A 14,378-nucleotide genomic window follows, 5' to 3' on the forward strand; every position below is an offset into this window, starting at 1 on the left:
TGTGGACGTGAGGCTTGCATGGAGCTGCTTGGCCATGGAAACCCAATCTATGAAGCTCCCGCCGCACAGTTTTTGTGCTGATATTAATGCCAATGGACGTTTGGAACTCTTCAGCCATAGAATTAGCAGAGAGTTGACAACTTTTACACACCATGCCCCTCAGCACTTGGTGACCCCGCTCTGTTTACGTGGTCTTCCACTTCCAGTTGCTGCTGTTCCAAAATGACCCCACTTTCCAATAATACCACTTACAGTTGACTGTTAAATATCTAGCAGGGATGGAATTTCACAAACTGACTTGTTGCAAAGGTGGCATCTTATCACAGTCCTATGCAGTAATTCATTAAGCTCTTCAGAAGTGTAGAATGCATGGTCAAGAAATCAAGAATGCTTGATTTTATACACCTGTGGCAATAGGTCTGATTGAAAAATCTGAATTCAATAATGTCCAATTCTTTTGTCCATATAGTTTACATGTGTTTTATTATTTAAATGCTCTAATTGTGTGTTGCAGTCATTGTGTATGTGTGTGTTGTGTGATACTTACAGTGATGCAAACGAGAGCTGTTCTTTAGTGAGATTAAGCGGGTGGTTGAATGTTGTGATGCCGTATTCATTTGCTCTGCGTCCCGCTGGCAGGTTTCCTCTCAGAATGCCATTACTGGCCACGTTCAGGAACGATACGAGTGAATGCCAACCCTGATTATAGAACCACACCTACACACACCACACATACACACACACACACACACACACACACTTGTTCAAATACATGTCCATCATGTTCCCATGTTCCCAGGCTGAAGTTGAAGTACTAACATTACTAAAACTAAAATAAAACAAAACAGAATTTATAAAAAAGAATTCAAAAAATAATAAATATACTATATAAATAATACTAAAACAATACTAGTTCTTCCAACTAACAATAAACTGTAATATCACACTAACAATAACAATAAACTGTAATATCCTCCTATATACAATGATTTACTCATTGTACAATGCGGATGCCTTTGTGTTTCACTCAATATGTGAATAACTTAATAAATAGTTAATGTCAAATGTTATGTGTTATTACAAGCATTTTTATACAAATAAATACAAACCTAGCAACTTATATTTTTAATTTACATATTCGTAAATAAGTATTTATTTGTATTTATAGTTTTTCTTTTTGTCCATATTACATTTTTGTTCTAGTAAAAACACATTTTTATTAAAAACATGCAAGTGTGTTTAGATGTTTATTTATTTTTTTAATTTTTAAAATTTATTTATAAATGTTACGCCTCAGGTTACGCTTCAACCCTGTTACCATCATAATGCCCCATTATCAAAATGACATCACTCTTTAAGGAAGCAAACTTTGAATGAATGAATAAATGTCTCTACATGATAAATTGATTAAAAAAGAAGATCATTAGACATAAGACAAAATACATTATTGTTAAAAGCAAATCAGTGATGAGACATCAAGACCTTTTGAAATCAATATTTATTTTGTTTTATTTCTATCTCATTGAGTCTATCACTGGCCTGCAGTGAACACAATCACAATTGCCAATCTGAGACCTTCATACGGTAGACGTTCTCACATTCCATCTGTGCTCTTTTTAAAGTGGCCATATTATGCCCTGTTACAAAGTCTTGATTTTATTTTTAGGGTCTACTAGAATAGGTTTTCATGCTTTAATGTTCAAAAAGCACCTTTGTTTCATATTTTACATTGTTGCAGCACCTCTCTTCCCTGTCTGTCAGTAACGCTCTGTTTAACTCTATGAAGCCCATCCTTCTGAAAAGGACAATGCGCTCTGTTTCAGAAATGTCACACCCCTTACCATAACTGCGAGTTTCAACACATTACTAACACAACTCTAACAGGCTTCACCCCTTTATTTTGTATATACAGTATGTCTTGGACGGGAATTATTTAAATGAGGAATATGTGATGTGTATGTTCCTGGAAGAAAACTCAAGACTACAATCGAGGCATTTCAGAGAGTTCAGAAACTTTAAAAATCTCCCTTTCAAAATGGTAAAGTCTGGTTCAAATGATGTACTTCTGATCTGTACTCTGATCTCTTCTGATATTGGATGCTGTAGATATTGTCTAAATACGGCCACTTCCCGCTGCTTACCTTCACATTGTCTCTGGTGCCCATCTCCAATAGAACCAACCGAATGGCCTGGAAGATTTGTTCGGTCTGGTTATTCTGCACACAGAGAGAGAGAGAGAGAGAGAGAGAGAGAGAGAGAGAGAGAGAGAGAGAGAGAGATTGTTCCATTGTTGTATATAGAAAGAAACATACTGTTCGAAAGTTTGGCGTCAGTAGTTTTTTTAAGGAAATTAATAGTTTTATTAAGCTAGGACATATTAAATTGATCAAAAGTGACAGTAAAGACATTTATAATGTTACAACGATTTATATTTCAAATAAATGCTTTTCTATTGAGCTTTCTATTAATCAAAGAATCCTGATATAAATGTATCATGTTTTTCACAAAATGATGAAGCAGCACAACTGTTTTCTTTTTTTGTGCAGCAAATCAGCTGCAAGGATCATGCGACACTGAAGACTGGAGCAATGATGCTGAAAACTCAGCTTTGAATCACAGGAATAAATTCAATTTTAAAATATATCCACATAGCAAACACTTTTTGAAATTGTAATAATATTTATAATATTTTATTTAATATTATATTTAATATTTTTACTGTATTTTTGATCAAATAAATGCAGCCCTGGTGAGCATAATGTAAACAATCTCACATACCCCAAACTTTGGAACGGTAGTGTATTTTACATATTTTTCACCGTTTCACTTCCCTTTTACATAATAAAACACCCAGTTTTTGAATCATAATTACTTGTTACTTCAGCATACAAATTAACTAATATAATGTCAATGTTACTCCCTCCAAACCATTACACCAACAAAGGGCCATAACAACTGGAAAGCACTTTCTCACTGTACTATATTCTAATTTGATTGACTGGATTTTACACAACTTCTGAAAATACGGCCATATAAGTGCTTTTATCAGTCCACCTAAAAGCAGTCATATTTATGAGGTATACAAATCAGGTAAATTCCACTTCAGACAAAACAATAGAGACTGACAGATATCAGACACAAATGATAATGTCCGCTGCTCCCCAGGCGACACTGTAAATACACGATGAACACTAATAACTCAAAGTGAAGGTGCCAAAAACTCTCCAGTGCCTGTAAGGGAGTCCTAACGTCCTTCTATTAGCATTACATCCGTCCATCACAGAGCTAAGCAGCATTAAAATCCCATTAGATGACACAGACACTGGCACGATGCCAGAGAGACTCGCTCGCGCTCTTAAGTACAAACTCTGCTCATCCTCAAGGATTCAACAGCATTACATTTTGTGTAATAATTAGGGTTGCTAGTCCTAATGCTAAATATAAATAATAATAAAACACAACTGCCCATAAAATTATGCATTGTTAGGAGAGCAAAAAAAAAAACATTCTGTGTGAGATGGCTTCCTCCCTAGCAGGAGTTATTCTACTGAGGCCACCACTCTGTCAGCTCCAGATAGAACTAGAGTGTCAAGCATTTGGCCCATGTCGGGCTACCTTGATTGCCACCTTATACGAGAGAAGCAGGTCCCCTCTCACTTTGAGAGTAGTTGTGAGATTATAGCTCTGAACTTCAGTCATATGCTATTCGTGTGTCGGCCGCCTCAATATCTGTATTAGGCTTAGTAACTAGGAAAATGGTGGCGGTCTGCTGAGCATTCTCGCCTTGAGCCTCTCAGTATCTGAGTGTAGGTTCCTTAGAGCTAGATCCCATCAGGAGATTTTTTTTCCTGTAAATCTAGTTTTACCTAGTACTGGCCTCCTCTTACTACAAGAGTTGTCTAGCCAAGGCCCGCCTTTTGCACTAGATGTAAAAATGCTAGTGGTGCTACAAGGTAGATAGTAGCATGGGTAGCAGGCTATCTTCAAAAAAGCCTCCCATGCAGATATCTCATGGGCGTTGTTAGGCCTTTCTCTCTAGAAAGTAAGAAGCAGTATGCTCAGGCATCCGTGCAGTAGAGTAGTTTATCCAGCTAGGCCTTAAAACTGAAAAATTATTTATTTCCGCTGAGCCCCTTGAATAAAATAATTCAAGTCATAAGGTTGAATGTGGCCTCCATTTCCTTGGGTTTAGTAGAGAATGTAAAATCTGTCTTGTAAAAAATACAAGATAATAGGCCTCGACTCTGTTACATTCCTCAGGGTCATACTGATAGTACTCCCCTTGTTAGGGTCATTATTTAGAGTACTTTGCTACCCATAGCTCGCATGTTATCACCCTTCACCACCCAGGCTCAGGTAGAGACAGATTAGTTACTCCCTCCCATTTGGGATGCTTGAGTATGCTCCCTTAGAGCCAAAGCACTGCCCGGACTGATACCCGTGACATTCGGAGCTGTAGGCCTTATAGTAGGCCTCCTCTATAGTCCGGTAGCGTAAGACTGTACTCCTCTTGCATTAAAGGGTCGATAGACCTTCTGCTGAGTACACTGCATGTTGGCAATGTAAACCTTAGATCTGGAGGTGCTGCCCTTATCAGGGTCCCTTCCAGAGTGCCCAGCCTCCACAGGGCCCTGAAGCACTGTGTAGATCCAGGATTGAGTAGAGTCAGAGGGTTAGAATGCGCTATGCTGAGTTCTACTCTCCAGGATGCCCGTCTCTATGATCCGGTCTGTGAGTGATTACTGCCACTATCTGCAGTCCTGCCTATCGGATGCCTCCACAAGTGAGGCAAGTAATGTTAGAGACTCTGTTTAGAAAGCCAAAGCACTGTCCAGGGTGACGTCCGTGAAAGTCGAAGCTGTAGGCCTTACAGTAGGCCTCCTCGATAATCCGGTAGCGCAAGATTGTACTCCCCTTGCTTTAAAGGGTCGGTTGCACTAGTAGTGATGTCATAGGCTGTCGCCGGCCAATAGGATTGCTGTGATTAGATAAGCGTTTCAGACACCAGTTCACGCAGAGGTGTTCCCCATAGCGTCATTGACACAGTGTGAGTTCCCTCTTCTCAGGGAACAGAGGTTACAGTCATAACCTACACGTTTTACAGGCCGTTTTGTAGTCAATTACAGGCCGATCTCGAATCTAACTTTTCTGTCAAAGATACTAGAAAAGGCGGTATCCTCACAACTATGTTCCTTTTTAGAAAGAAATGATATCTGCGAGGATTTTCAGTCAGAATTTAGGCCGTACCATAGTACTGAGACTGCTCTCATTAGGATTACAAATGATTTGCTCTTATCATCCGATCGTGTTTGTATCTTGCTATTAGTGTTACTCGATCTTAGTGCTGCATTTGATACTATTGACCACAACATTCTTTTAAATAGACTCGAAAATTATGTTGACATTAGTGGAATTGCATTAGCATGGTTTAAATCATACTTATCTGACCATTATCAGTTTGTAGCAGTAAATGAAGAGATGTCTCATCGATCACAAGTTCAGTATGGCGTACCAAAAGGCTCAGTACTAGGACCGTTACTGTTCACTCCATACATGCTACCCTTGGGAGATATCATTAGGAAGCATGGAATTCATTTTCACTGTTATGCTGATGATACTCAGCTCTATATTTCTTCACGCCCTGACGAAACTTACCAATTCACAAAATTAACGGAATGCATAGCTGATATAAAAAATTGGATGACTAGTATTTTCCTACTACTTAATTCTGAAAAAAACATATATTCTAATTATTGGACAAAAAACTTCCTCACGTAATAACCTAGAATACTGTCTAACACTTGTGTAGGATTTGAGGGTGAACCAAACACAAATGAATCTTCCAGGTGATTTGTTCAAACATAATTCCACACAGAACTCAACATTCCAGACCCCAAATCACCAATCCAGAGCCATAAAATCCAGGCTCCAGCCAGTCTACTACGCTAAGAACTTTATGGCCAACTAAAGCAACTCAAGGAAGAACGTTGTCAATGATTAGATGGTTTTGAAAAGACTGATTGGTTCAGAGATGGCACCGTTTAGAGCTCGATCAAGATAACAGCAGAAGTTGCTGGATCCCACGACAGATATACAAAACAGACCACCATCTCCTTAAGGAACTCTCAATGACCCCAAGGTTGAAATCTCTTAAAACCAAAGAGTTTTAGAGACTACTTTATTTTTGTAGACTTTAACTACAAAAATACATAAAATCATCCCAAAACAATTATTGATGGACTTATAATCAAACATCGTTCAACTACATAATTCTATATTGTGTCTACAACCTATATGTGTGTCTAATATGCTTAGATCCCATATATAAGTCATGATTTGTTATAACTATTAGATGTTTGAATGAAAGTGTGTCTTGTTTCCTATCAGTACGATCGTATGTTCTTAATTCAAAAGATGGCTTGATTGAAATCTGTGTAAAATGTTTTGTATTCTTATAATAGTAATGATGTCTAAACTGTGGCCTCTGTACTCTCTGCTAGAGCTTGGAGAGTAAGGGGATCACAGATAACGCATAATTTATGATGAGAAGTGAAGAAAATGCCACCTCTCAAATAAAGACAGTGTCTAATTGGTCAGAACTCATACAGGAGGCTGGACAAATATTTGAGTTTAAAATCTTAGGACCCGAACAAAGCTTTGGGCAGAAGAGAAAATGAAAAAGTAGATTCGAAAACCATCATGGAGAAGCCATGACGAAGTGACTAGACAGACTCAAAAGAACATGGGTTAAACAGCTTCATTCAAGCCATCCATCTACTCTCGTCTCAATTTTCTTTCTTTTCTTAGTTTTCTTTCCTTTTCCGTCGTGAGTTTCGGTTCTAAGTTAAGTTTTGCGGCAAAGTTTCGGTCCACGATTCGACTGCAAAGCCTGCTTTCCAGCAACAAAGACTTTCCATCCATCCGCCAGCACACCACGTGATTGGCCGCCCCAGACATCTCAGGCACGAGGAGACGCCAGCCAACGGACCGGGGAAACCCCTTTCATGCTGACGAAGGGAATCCCCAAAAGCAAAGACAAGAAAGTAGCCTCCAGACTCTTAAGCTGAACTGGTGCATTGATATAGATTTAATAACCCGCCTAAGAAACGATAGAAGGGTTAAATTAATGATTGATGGTTTGTTTAGGTCAGGTCTTATAAGTGCATAGAAACTTGGGATTTCATCATTTCACTCTTAAAACTCATTCTTTCCTCACTCTCTTTCTTTCTGCAACTCGTATGAATGTGTGTGCGTGTGTTTGTGTTAGATATTAGTTTTATGTGTTAGAATAATCAATAAAGTCTTGTTTGTATTTTAAAGAGAAGTGTTACTTGTGTTATGTGCTTACAAATTTAATGTCTTAAACTGCTGATCTAAGTTACCTTGTTAATAAATAGTGTTTCACTATAGTTTGGATATTTATATCCGCTGCAGAGCTGATAGTTACGGCCGGTTCAAATGAACCCTGGACGAGTCATTTGCTTGGCCGTAATAAGTGATTATTTCGAATTCCCTATAAATTAATTAATAATTCCTTTTGAGCTAAATTGACCTGTCAGAATCACTACATTATCTTACACTTGTTGGCTGCTCTGTCAAGTCTTCGTCGTCGGTTAGGAACCAGGATGTGCTCTTTGATACCAATCTTTCATTTGAAAGTCACGTGTCTAGTATCTGTAAAACCGCATTTTTCCATCTTAAAAATATATCTAAATTACGTCATATGCTCTCATTGACAAATGCGGAACAATTAGTTCATGCGTTCATGACATCAAGGCTAGATTATTGTAATGCTCTTATGGGTGGTTGCCCTGCACGCTTAATAAACAAATTACAGCTGGTCCAAAACGCAGCAGCTCGAGTTCTAACCAGAACCAGGAAGTATGATCATATTAGCCCCGTTCTGTCAACACTGCATTGGCTCCCTATTAAACATTGTATACATTTTTAAATATTGCTGATCACTTACAAAGCACTAAATGGTTTAGCTCCGCAGTACTTGAGCGAGCTCTTAACGCATTATAGTCCTTCACGTCTATTGCGATCTCAAAATTCTGGCCAGTTGATAATACCTAGAACGTCAAAATCGACTGCTGGCGGTAGATCCTTTTCCTATTTAGCACCAAAACTTTGGAACAGTCTTCCTAACATTGTCCGGGAAGCAGACACACTCAATGTTAGGCTGCAAAGATTAGGTAAGCCGGAACCGGGAACACTTCCCATAAATCCTGATGTACTCGTTACATCATAAGAAGAATGGAGTCTACGCTAATATTAGTCTCTCTGTTTATCCCGAGGTTTACCGCAGTCCGCCATATCCAGGCCATATCCAGATCTGATGAGGGACCTGCGTCTGGACGTGACGACAGCGCAGTCCTGAAGTGTCAACTAGTCTCTCCCCTGTGAAGGCCTCCCTCCCCTCCCTTTACCTCTCTACAGATAAAGCATTGTAGGGATAATTCCGGTTTGCGTGGCTACGCAGAAGCGATAAAATTCTATATTATAAATTTTAAGGCCAGACAAGTAGTTTGTTGAGGGTTGGTTTGTAGGGAAGGACTACACGCCTGCACACTACACGCCTGCACACATATATTCAAACGCGCATACCTATAGACTGAACTCATAATACGCATGTGCACGCCATCAGCATTCTCACAGGTTCGCGTTCTTAAAGTTTGCACAGAGAGAACTTAAGAGTTTTCTGTTAAAACGGTGTTGTGTTAGCGCCCCCTAAGTTAATAACTAATGATCGTTGCGACGGAAGTGAATCAATCAAAACTAACTTTAGCTGGACAATAACTTTATTTTAGAGCTGCTATAAAGCCAAAACAATCTCTGTTACTTTAATTTCTTATTATCACTGTAAAGCCGCTTTGGAACAATCTACATCGCTATATAAATGAAGATGACTTGACTTGACTTGACGTTTTCATTGCTAGTTCATGTTAACTAATGCAGTTAACTAATGTTAACAAATGGAAACTTATTGTAAAGTGTTACCAAAAAATCACAGACTGAGATAAATATTGCACATAGACAAACAAAATGCTACACAGTCTTAGTCTATGCATGCAGATATGCATGTTAATAAAAAGGATATTCACATTAAATGCTTAAAAGCATTTGAGGTGTAATCACTTTGATTCTGACATCTAAATATTTAAAAAAAAAAAAAAAAAATCCATACTAGGGTGGCATAGATCATTACACACATAATTTTAGCTTCTACCTGGGTAAATTATGATATGAGGGAATTGTGGAGATGAACAGACTAACTGTTTATTGTATTTTAGATATTTTAATTAACACCAAACCCATGGGAAGATGCGCACCAAATTATAATTTATTTTCTTTCAGCTTGTAAATTAATAATTATTTTGAAGTTATTGAACTTCAAGTTATTGATTATTATTATTTTCAGTATTGAACCAGTTTACAAACTGCAATGAGCAACTTGTATTCGATTGCAACAACTCACTTAATGAGTCAATACAATTATGAAACGCATGCACCGGAGATGTGACGACTTTTAGTATATTTTTATATAAACTAAAATCATATTTTAGTTACAATGACTATAAAATGTTAATTAACGAGCTGGTTATATAGTAAGATCAAAAACATTTTATACAGAATGCAATTCTCTATTATACAGGACGGTTGGCAGCCTTATTCAAACCAGTTTTTACTCACTATTTAAAAAGGACAAGAGTATATGAAGGAATATATTCATGGGAATAAACAGTTATCTGAATTTAAGGAGAACAACAGATTTCCTTTTCTAAGTATTAAAAAATTCAACACAATTGCACCGAGAGAAAAACATTATCTCCATATTTAATAAGCAAATGCTAAGTGAAGACCTGGTGGGAATTTTCACTTCATTTAAATAGTTTCAAAGGCCTGAAAAGCTTTGCATGCCATTTAAAAACAGAAAATAAAGCATACTTCATCACTGACACGTGCTCAAGCTTCTCATGCATTTAAATGGAGATTTTGATAAACATACTGTATATGCAAATGGAACAAATTATTTGATGCAGCAAATGTAAAAATGATAGCTGCAACTTGTTAATGAAAATTAATATGATGTTACCAACACCAGGATAAAATATAGCTGCAAGCAGTCATGATATTATGGCTGGGAGCGTCAGACCAACTGCTACAATGAGCAGTTAAATACATTTTATGATTATTTTAGGCACAGTAAATGAAAAATCATAAATACAGTCACAAGTAATATGATTTAATGGTTTATCAATTTTGACCAATAGGTCATGTGGTGTAGTCAGAGTATGGTGACAATGACACTTACAATGTTTGGTGTCAGTGGGCCCTATTTTAACGATCTGAAACGCAAGTATCAAACGCGAAATGCAAGTAACTTTGTGGGTGGATCTCGGGCGCTGTTGCTATTATAATAGCAGGATGGCGGGATAAATGACTCTTGCGGCCAACGCAAATCTAAAATGGGTTGGTCTGAGTTAGAGACTCCAAAATTGCTATGGTGACTATGGGCTGCCACAGACTCAAGAGAAGAAGAAGTCCCTAGTAAAGCTGTCTGCAATGAAACAAATACACACTGTTACGATAACTGCAATAAAGATTGATAATTTGATCATTTGATTTGATAATCTGCATTTGATAATTTGGCTTTAATCACCACTGTTATCAAAAACAAATTAAACTAATATTCTGAAGTATATTTAACTGATTCTGATCACTTATGTATGTAGTATGTAAGTGGTACACCTTTGTATTTTCAAACTACATAGACCAATGTTTTTGCTTTTTTTTATGAAAGCAACATACTTTAACTTCATTAATTCACCCTTACATTCTCAAACAAAACCAAAAAAAGCTAATTGTTCAGAGGTTGCTACCTAACTAACCTCAACTGCCGAATCATCAGAAATGTACTGTGACTTATATAATGATATTATTGTCAAGCACGCAAAATAGAATATGGATGGAAAAAACACACAAATACACAAAAAACTAATCAGTTCTAGCATTGTTAATCTGACATCCCAGCCTCCTCCTCATAACACTAAAATGCAGTCAACGGAAAACAGAAAAATTTGAAAATAGTTTAGAATTGACTAAATTATGCAAAAGAAAACTGCAATTGTGCCATTGTTTTGTAAATCTGTTTAGGTTTGGCATTTAATAAATATTGTTTGAATGAACGCCACTATAAATTATATTACGCACTGCTATTTTACATTATTTATGAAATAAATTAAATTTTATTAAATAAAATTTGACTTATCTGTTTTTTGTTTTGTCATTTACTGTTTGTTTGTTTTGTGATTGTTTTTCTTAACAATGCAAATTTGCTAAGGTGCAACTTATTTTCTGGAAAATATAGTAAATACAGCATGATTCAACATTACAACAAAGGGATTTTGCAATTTCTCTGTAAATAACACTGAAATCAGGCAACATGTAAGTGGTGCAACAGTGAATATAGTTAGGGCACCTAAAATACCAAACCATCATAATTGGAAAAAAAGTAAACATCTTGCCAGAAGCCAGATCCCTGTGGTTTGTAGAATGCAATGAGTTGTAAGGTGTTGGAATCACATCAATCAGAAACGTATCTCTTCAGACGGATGAAAAAACTAAGACTGTGATCAGTCAGAAATGCCCATAATGCCACTCTTGACCAGTCATTTCTGGAGGGCAGGATGTCAGTAATGTCCTAATGCGGCAGCGCTCTCACCTGTGAGATGTTGAAGAATGATTTGAGATTGCTGATCACTGCTGTAATGTCAGACTCATTCAGATTGACCTGCGAGTTCACACCACCTACAGAGATTCCTCCATACCTGCATGCATACACAAACACACCAAATTATGCTTGTTTGATCATATTTCATTCGGCACATGCTGTGAAATGAGTGTGTGCCATTACCGTATTTTGCCTGATTTCTGGTAGTTCTTGAGCAGGAAGTCGGTCATGTTTCGGGCCGTGACGTTCTGAAGGGTGTCTGTGGTGTTCTGAGTTCTCTACAAAAAACACACCAAATAAAACAATTATGAACCCACATACACTGTAAAATGTCTGGTTTCACTTTATTTCGATGGTCCCTTTAACTCATTCTGTTGACTATAAGTAATGTTGCACCTGCATGTCTACTAACTCTCATTAGAGTGTTAGTAGAGTATTAATAGACTGGTAGGGTTGTAGTTGCAAAGTTACTTATAGTCAGTATAATATCTGTTGGAGGACCATCACAATAAAGTGTTAGCAGATATTAAGCAGACAGTCTACTTATACTCTAATGAGAGTTAGTTGACATGTAGTTGCAAAGTTACTTATATTCAACAGAAAGTTCAAAAGGGACCATCAAAATAAAGTGTTACCAAATGTCTTGTCAGGTAACATAAAATGTGGATCATCTGTTGATCATCTTTTAATAGGCTGAAGCAAGCAGATCCCAGGTATGCAGGAAGTATGGCAACAGCATCTCGTTCCCCTCTCAGGGAACCATGGTTACATGCATAACCTGAGACGTTCCCTTTCGAAGGTACTCGCGCCGCATCCCAGCTGACACTTTGGAGAACGAAATGCCCACTTTGCCATGCAGACAGATGCCTGTCCTGGTGTGGAGTTGTCCCGGCACAACTCAGGACGAAAGAACTTGGGACCCCGGGGTGACCGGAAGGTCCAGGCTATAAAACTTTATAAATGTTTTCAATTGTTTTTCTACTTTTTTCTACTTGTTTTAGTTTAACTAGTAATATAGTAAAAATACAGCTATGTGGACCTTTATAGTACTTTTTGTCATTTTAGAGCTTGACAGTCCTAATTCATTTGGTATTTTCTCCAAAATGTCCACTTCCATGTTCATTTCATGTGTGGCTTTGGGATGAATAGTCTGATTTTAGATGAACTATCCCTTTAAATGCAACAACTGCACAATTTCATTCCTAACAGTGCATGAGACTGATACATGTACACACACACACAGATTCTTCCAGAATGACAAATCAAAACAATAAAACCACCCACATGCTGTGTTTCTTTGATTCACTATCAGTGTGACGCTAATGACGCTGACTCAGATCCACACAGAAACTGGCCTAAATGAAAGAGCTCTGACACACACACACACAGGCACAGGGTTACACTGTTGAAGCCTTGTGATATTGAACATCTATTATACGCTGATTCACAGAGAGGGAACAGAACAATTCTAATATTGCTTTTTCCTTGAAATCAAAACTGTGGTTTTGTGGCTTTTAGTCCATGTTTATCAAATCAAAAATTGTCCCCTTTTCCATGAACAAAAATAGTTGCAATAGAAGATGTTGAATGTGTATATATTTTATGTTTATTGCAAAATATGCTTTTATATACAAATATTTAAGTAGTTTGAGAGTGTAGAGAGACTATATTGCATCATTCGCATTGCTTCATGGTAGTGGAGCAGTGGAGCTAAATAATTATTCTGGCAGGATTTGCTTATTGCAATTCTCTGATTGGAGGAGATTTATTTGCAGAATCGTGGGTGTAGTTGATGAATGTAGTTTTCATCAGGAATTTGTTGAAATAAGCTGAAATAATGCATACTAATAGCTTTAACGAAATCATATACCATCAATTAATAACCTTGGGGCTCAGGGTAGTGCTGTCTTTAAAGGTTTTATAAGTTAAAGTTAAAAATCAATTCCCCTATGGAGGAAATGAAAGGGATGTTTGAGCTCTATTATCAGACTAGCATCAAGCAGTATATAGTAACATAAAAGCTACTGAATATTTAAAATAAAAGGACAATACATTTGATATGTCCTGAATCACATCTCAATAGGAAAAAGAGTGTCAACAAAGGGACAAAAATTACCATCAAATCATTTAATGGAGTCTTTGTTCTCACCAATTTGCGCTATTTCTCAGCCCTTGCAAATGACTGCAGCCTGCTAGATATCACATCAAATCTTCATCATCTGTCATTTACTACTGCTCTCCTCTCCGCAAAATTAAACTGGAGCTTTGCCAACAAATCTCCCAGCCAAATATTAGACAGAAGCTGGAATACCATAGCAATGTGGATGTTAATAAATGCAAATACATGCATGATATTGTCAGAAATTAACAAATTACATGTACATTATCCACAGTATGTAAAAGAATAATACAAAGTGGAGGGTTTGTTTATTTAGCTTACTGCACATCATCCTGCTTATTACATGGCAAAGTGCTGTATGTACGTATGACAAAAAAATACTAGCTAATTCTTCGTAGCACATGCATCATTTTTGCTCTGAAATCTTTACTGAATTTTAAGAATAACTTTTATATTGTTAGTAATATTTCAAGATGAACACTTACTAGACTGAATCCACTTAGGGTTACTTTATTATCCATTACT

At 37.2% G+C, this 14,378-nt stretch overlaps 1 protein-coding gene across 1 annotated transcript in view; it reads right to left on the reverse strand.

The window, feature by feature from the left end:
* LOC311079931 (phospholipid-transporting ATPase ABCA1) overlaps positions 1–14,378 on the reverse strand; it is a gene marked incomplete at its 3' end in the record, with an annotated part of 231,838 nt that overhangs the window by 50,757 nt on the left and 166,703 nt on the right. Inside the window, exons 32-35 of the mRNA XM_084109659.1 lie at positions 11,918–12,012; positions 11,726–11,831; positions 2,142–2,216; positions 548–717 (exon numbers count right to left, since the gene is read on the reverse strand). Coding sequence (XP_083965785.1) covers positions 548–717; positions 2,142–2,216; positions 11,726–11,831; positions 11,918–12,012 — 446 coding nt within the window. The remainder of the gene's footprint in view (positions 1–547; positions 718–2,141; positions 2,217–11,725; positions 11,832–11,917; positions 12,013–14,378) is intronic.

The sequence above is a fragment of the Abramis brama genome (assembly GCF_963993115.1).
Source record: "Abramis brama genome assembly, chromosome: 3".
NCBI lineage: Eukaryota > Metazoa > Chordata > Actinopteri > Cypriniformes > Leuciscidae > Abramis > Abramis brama.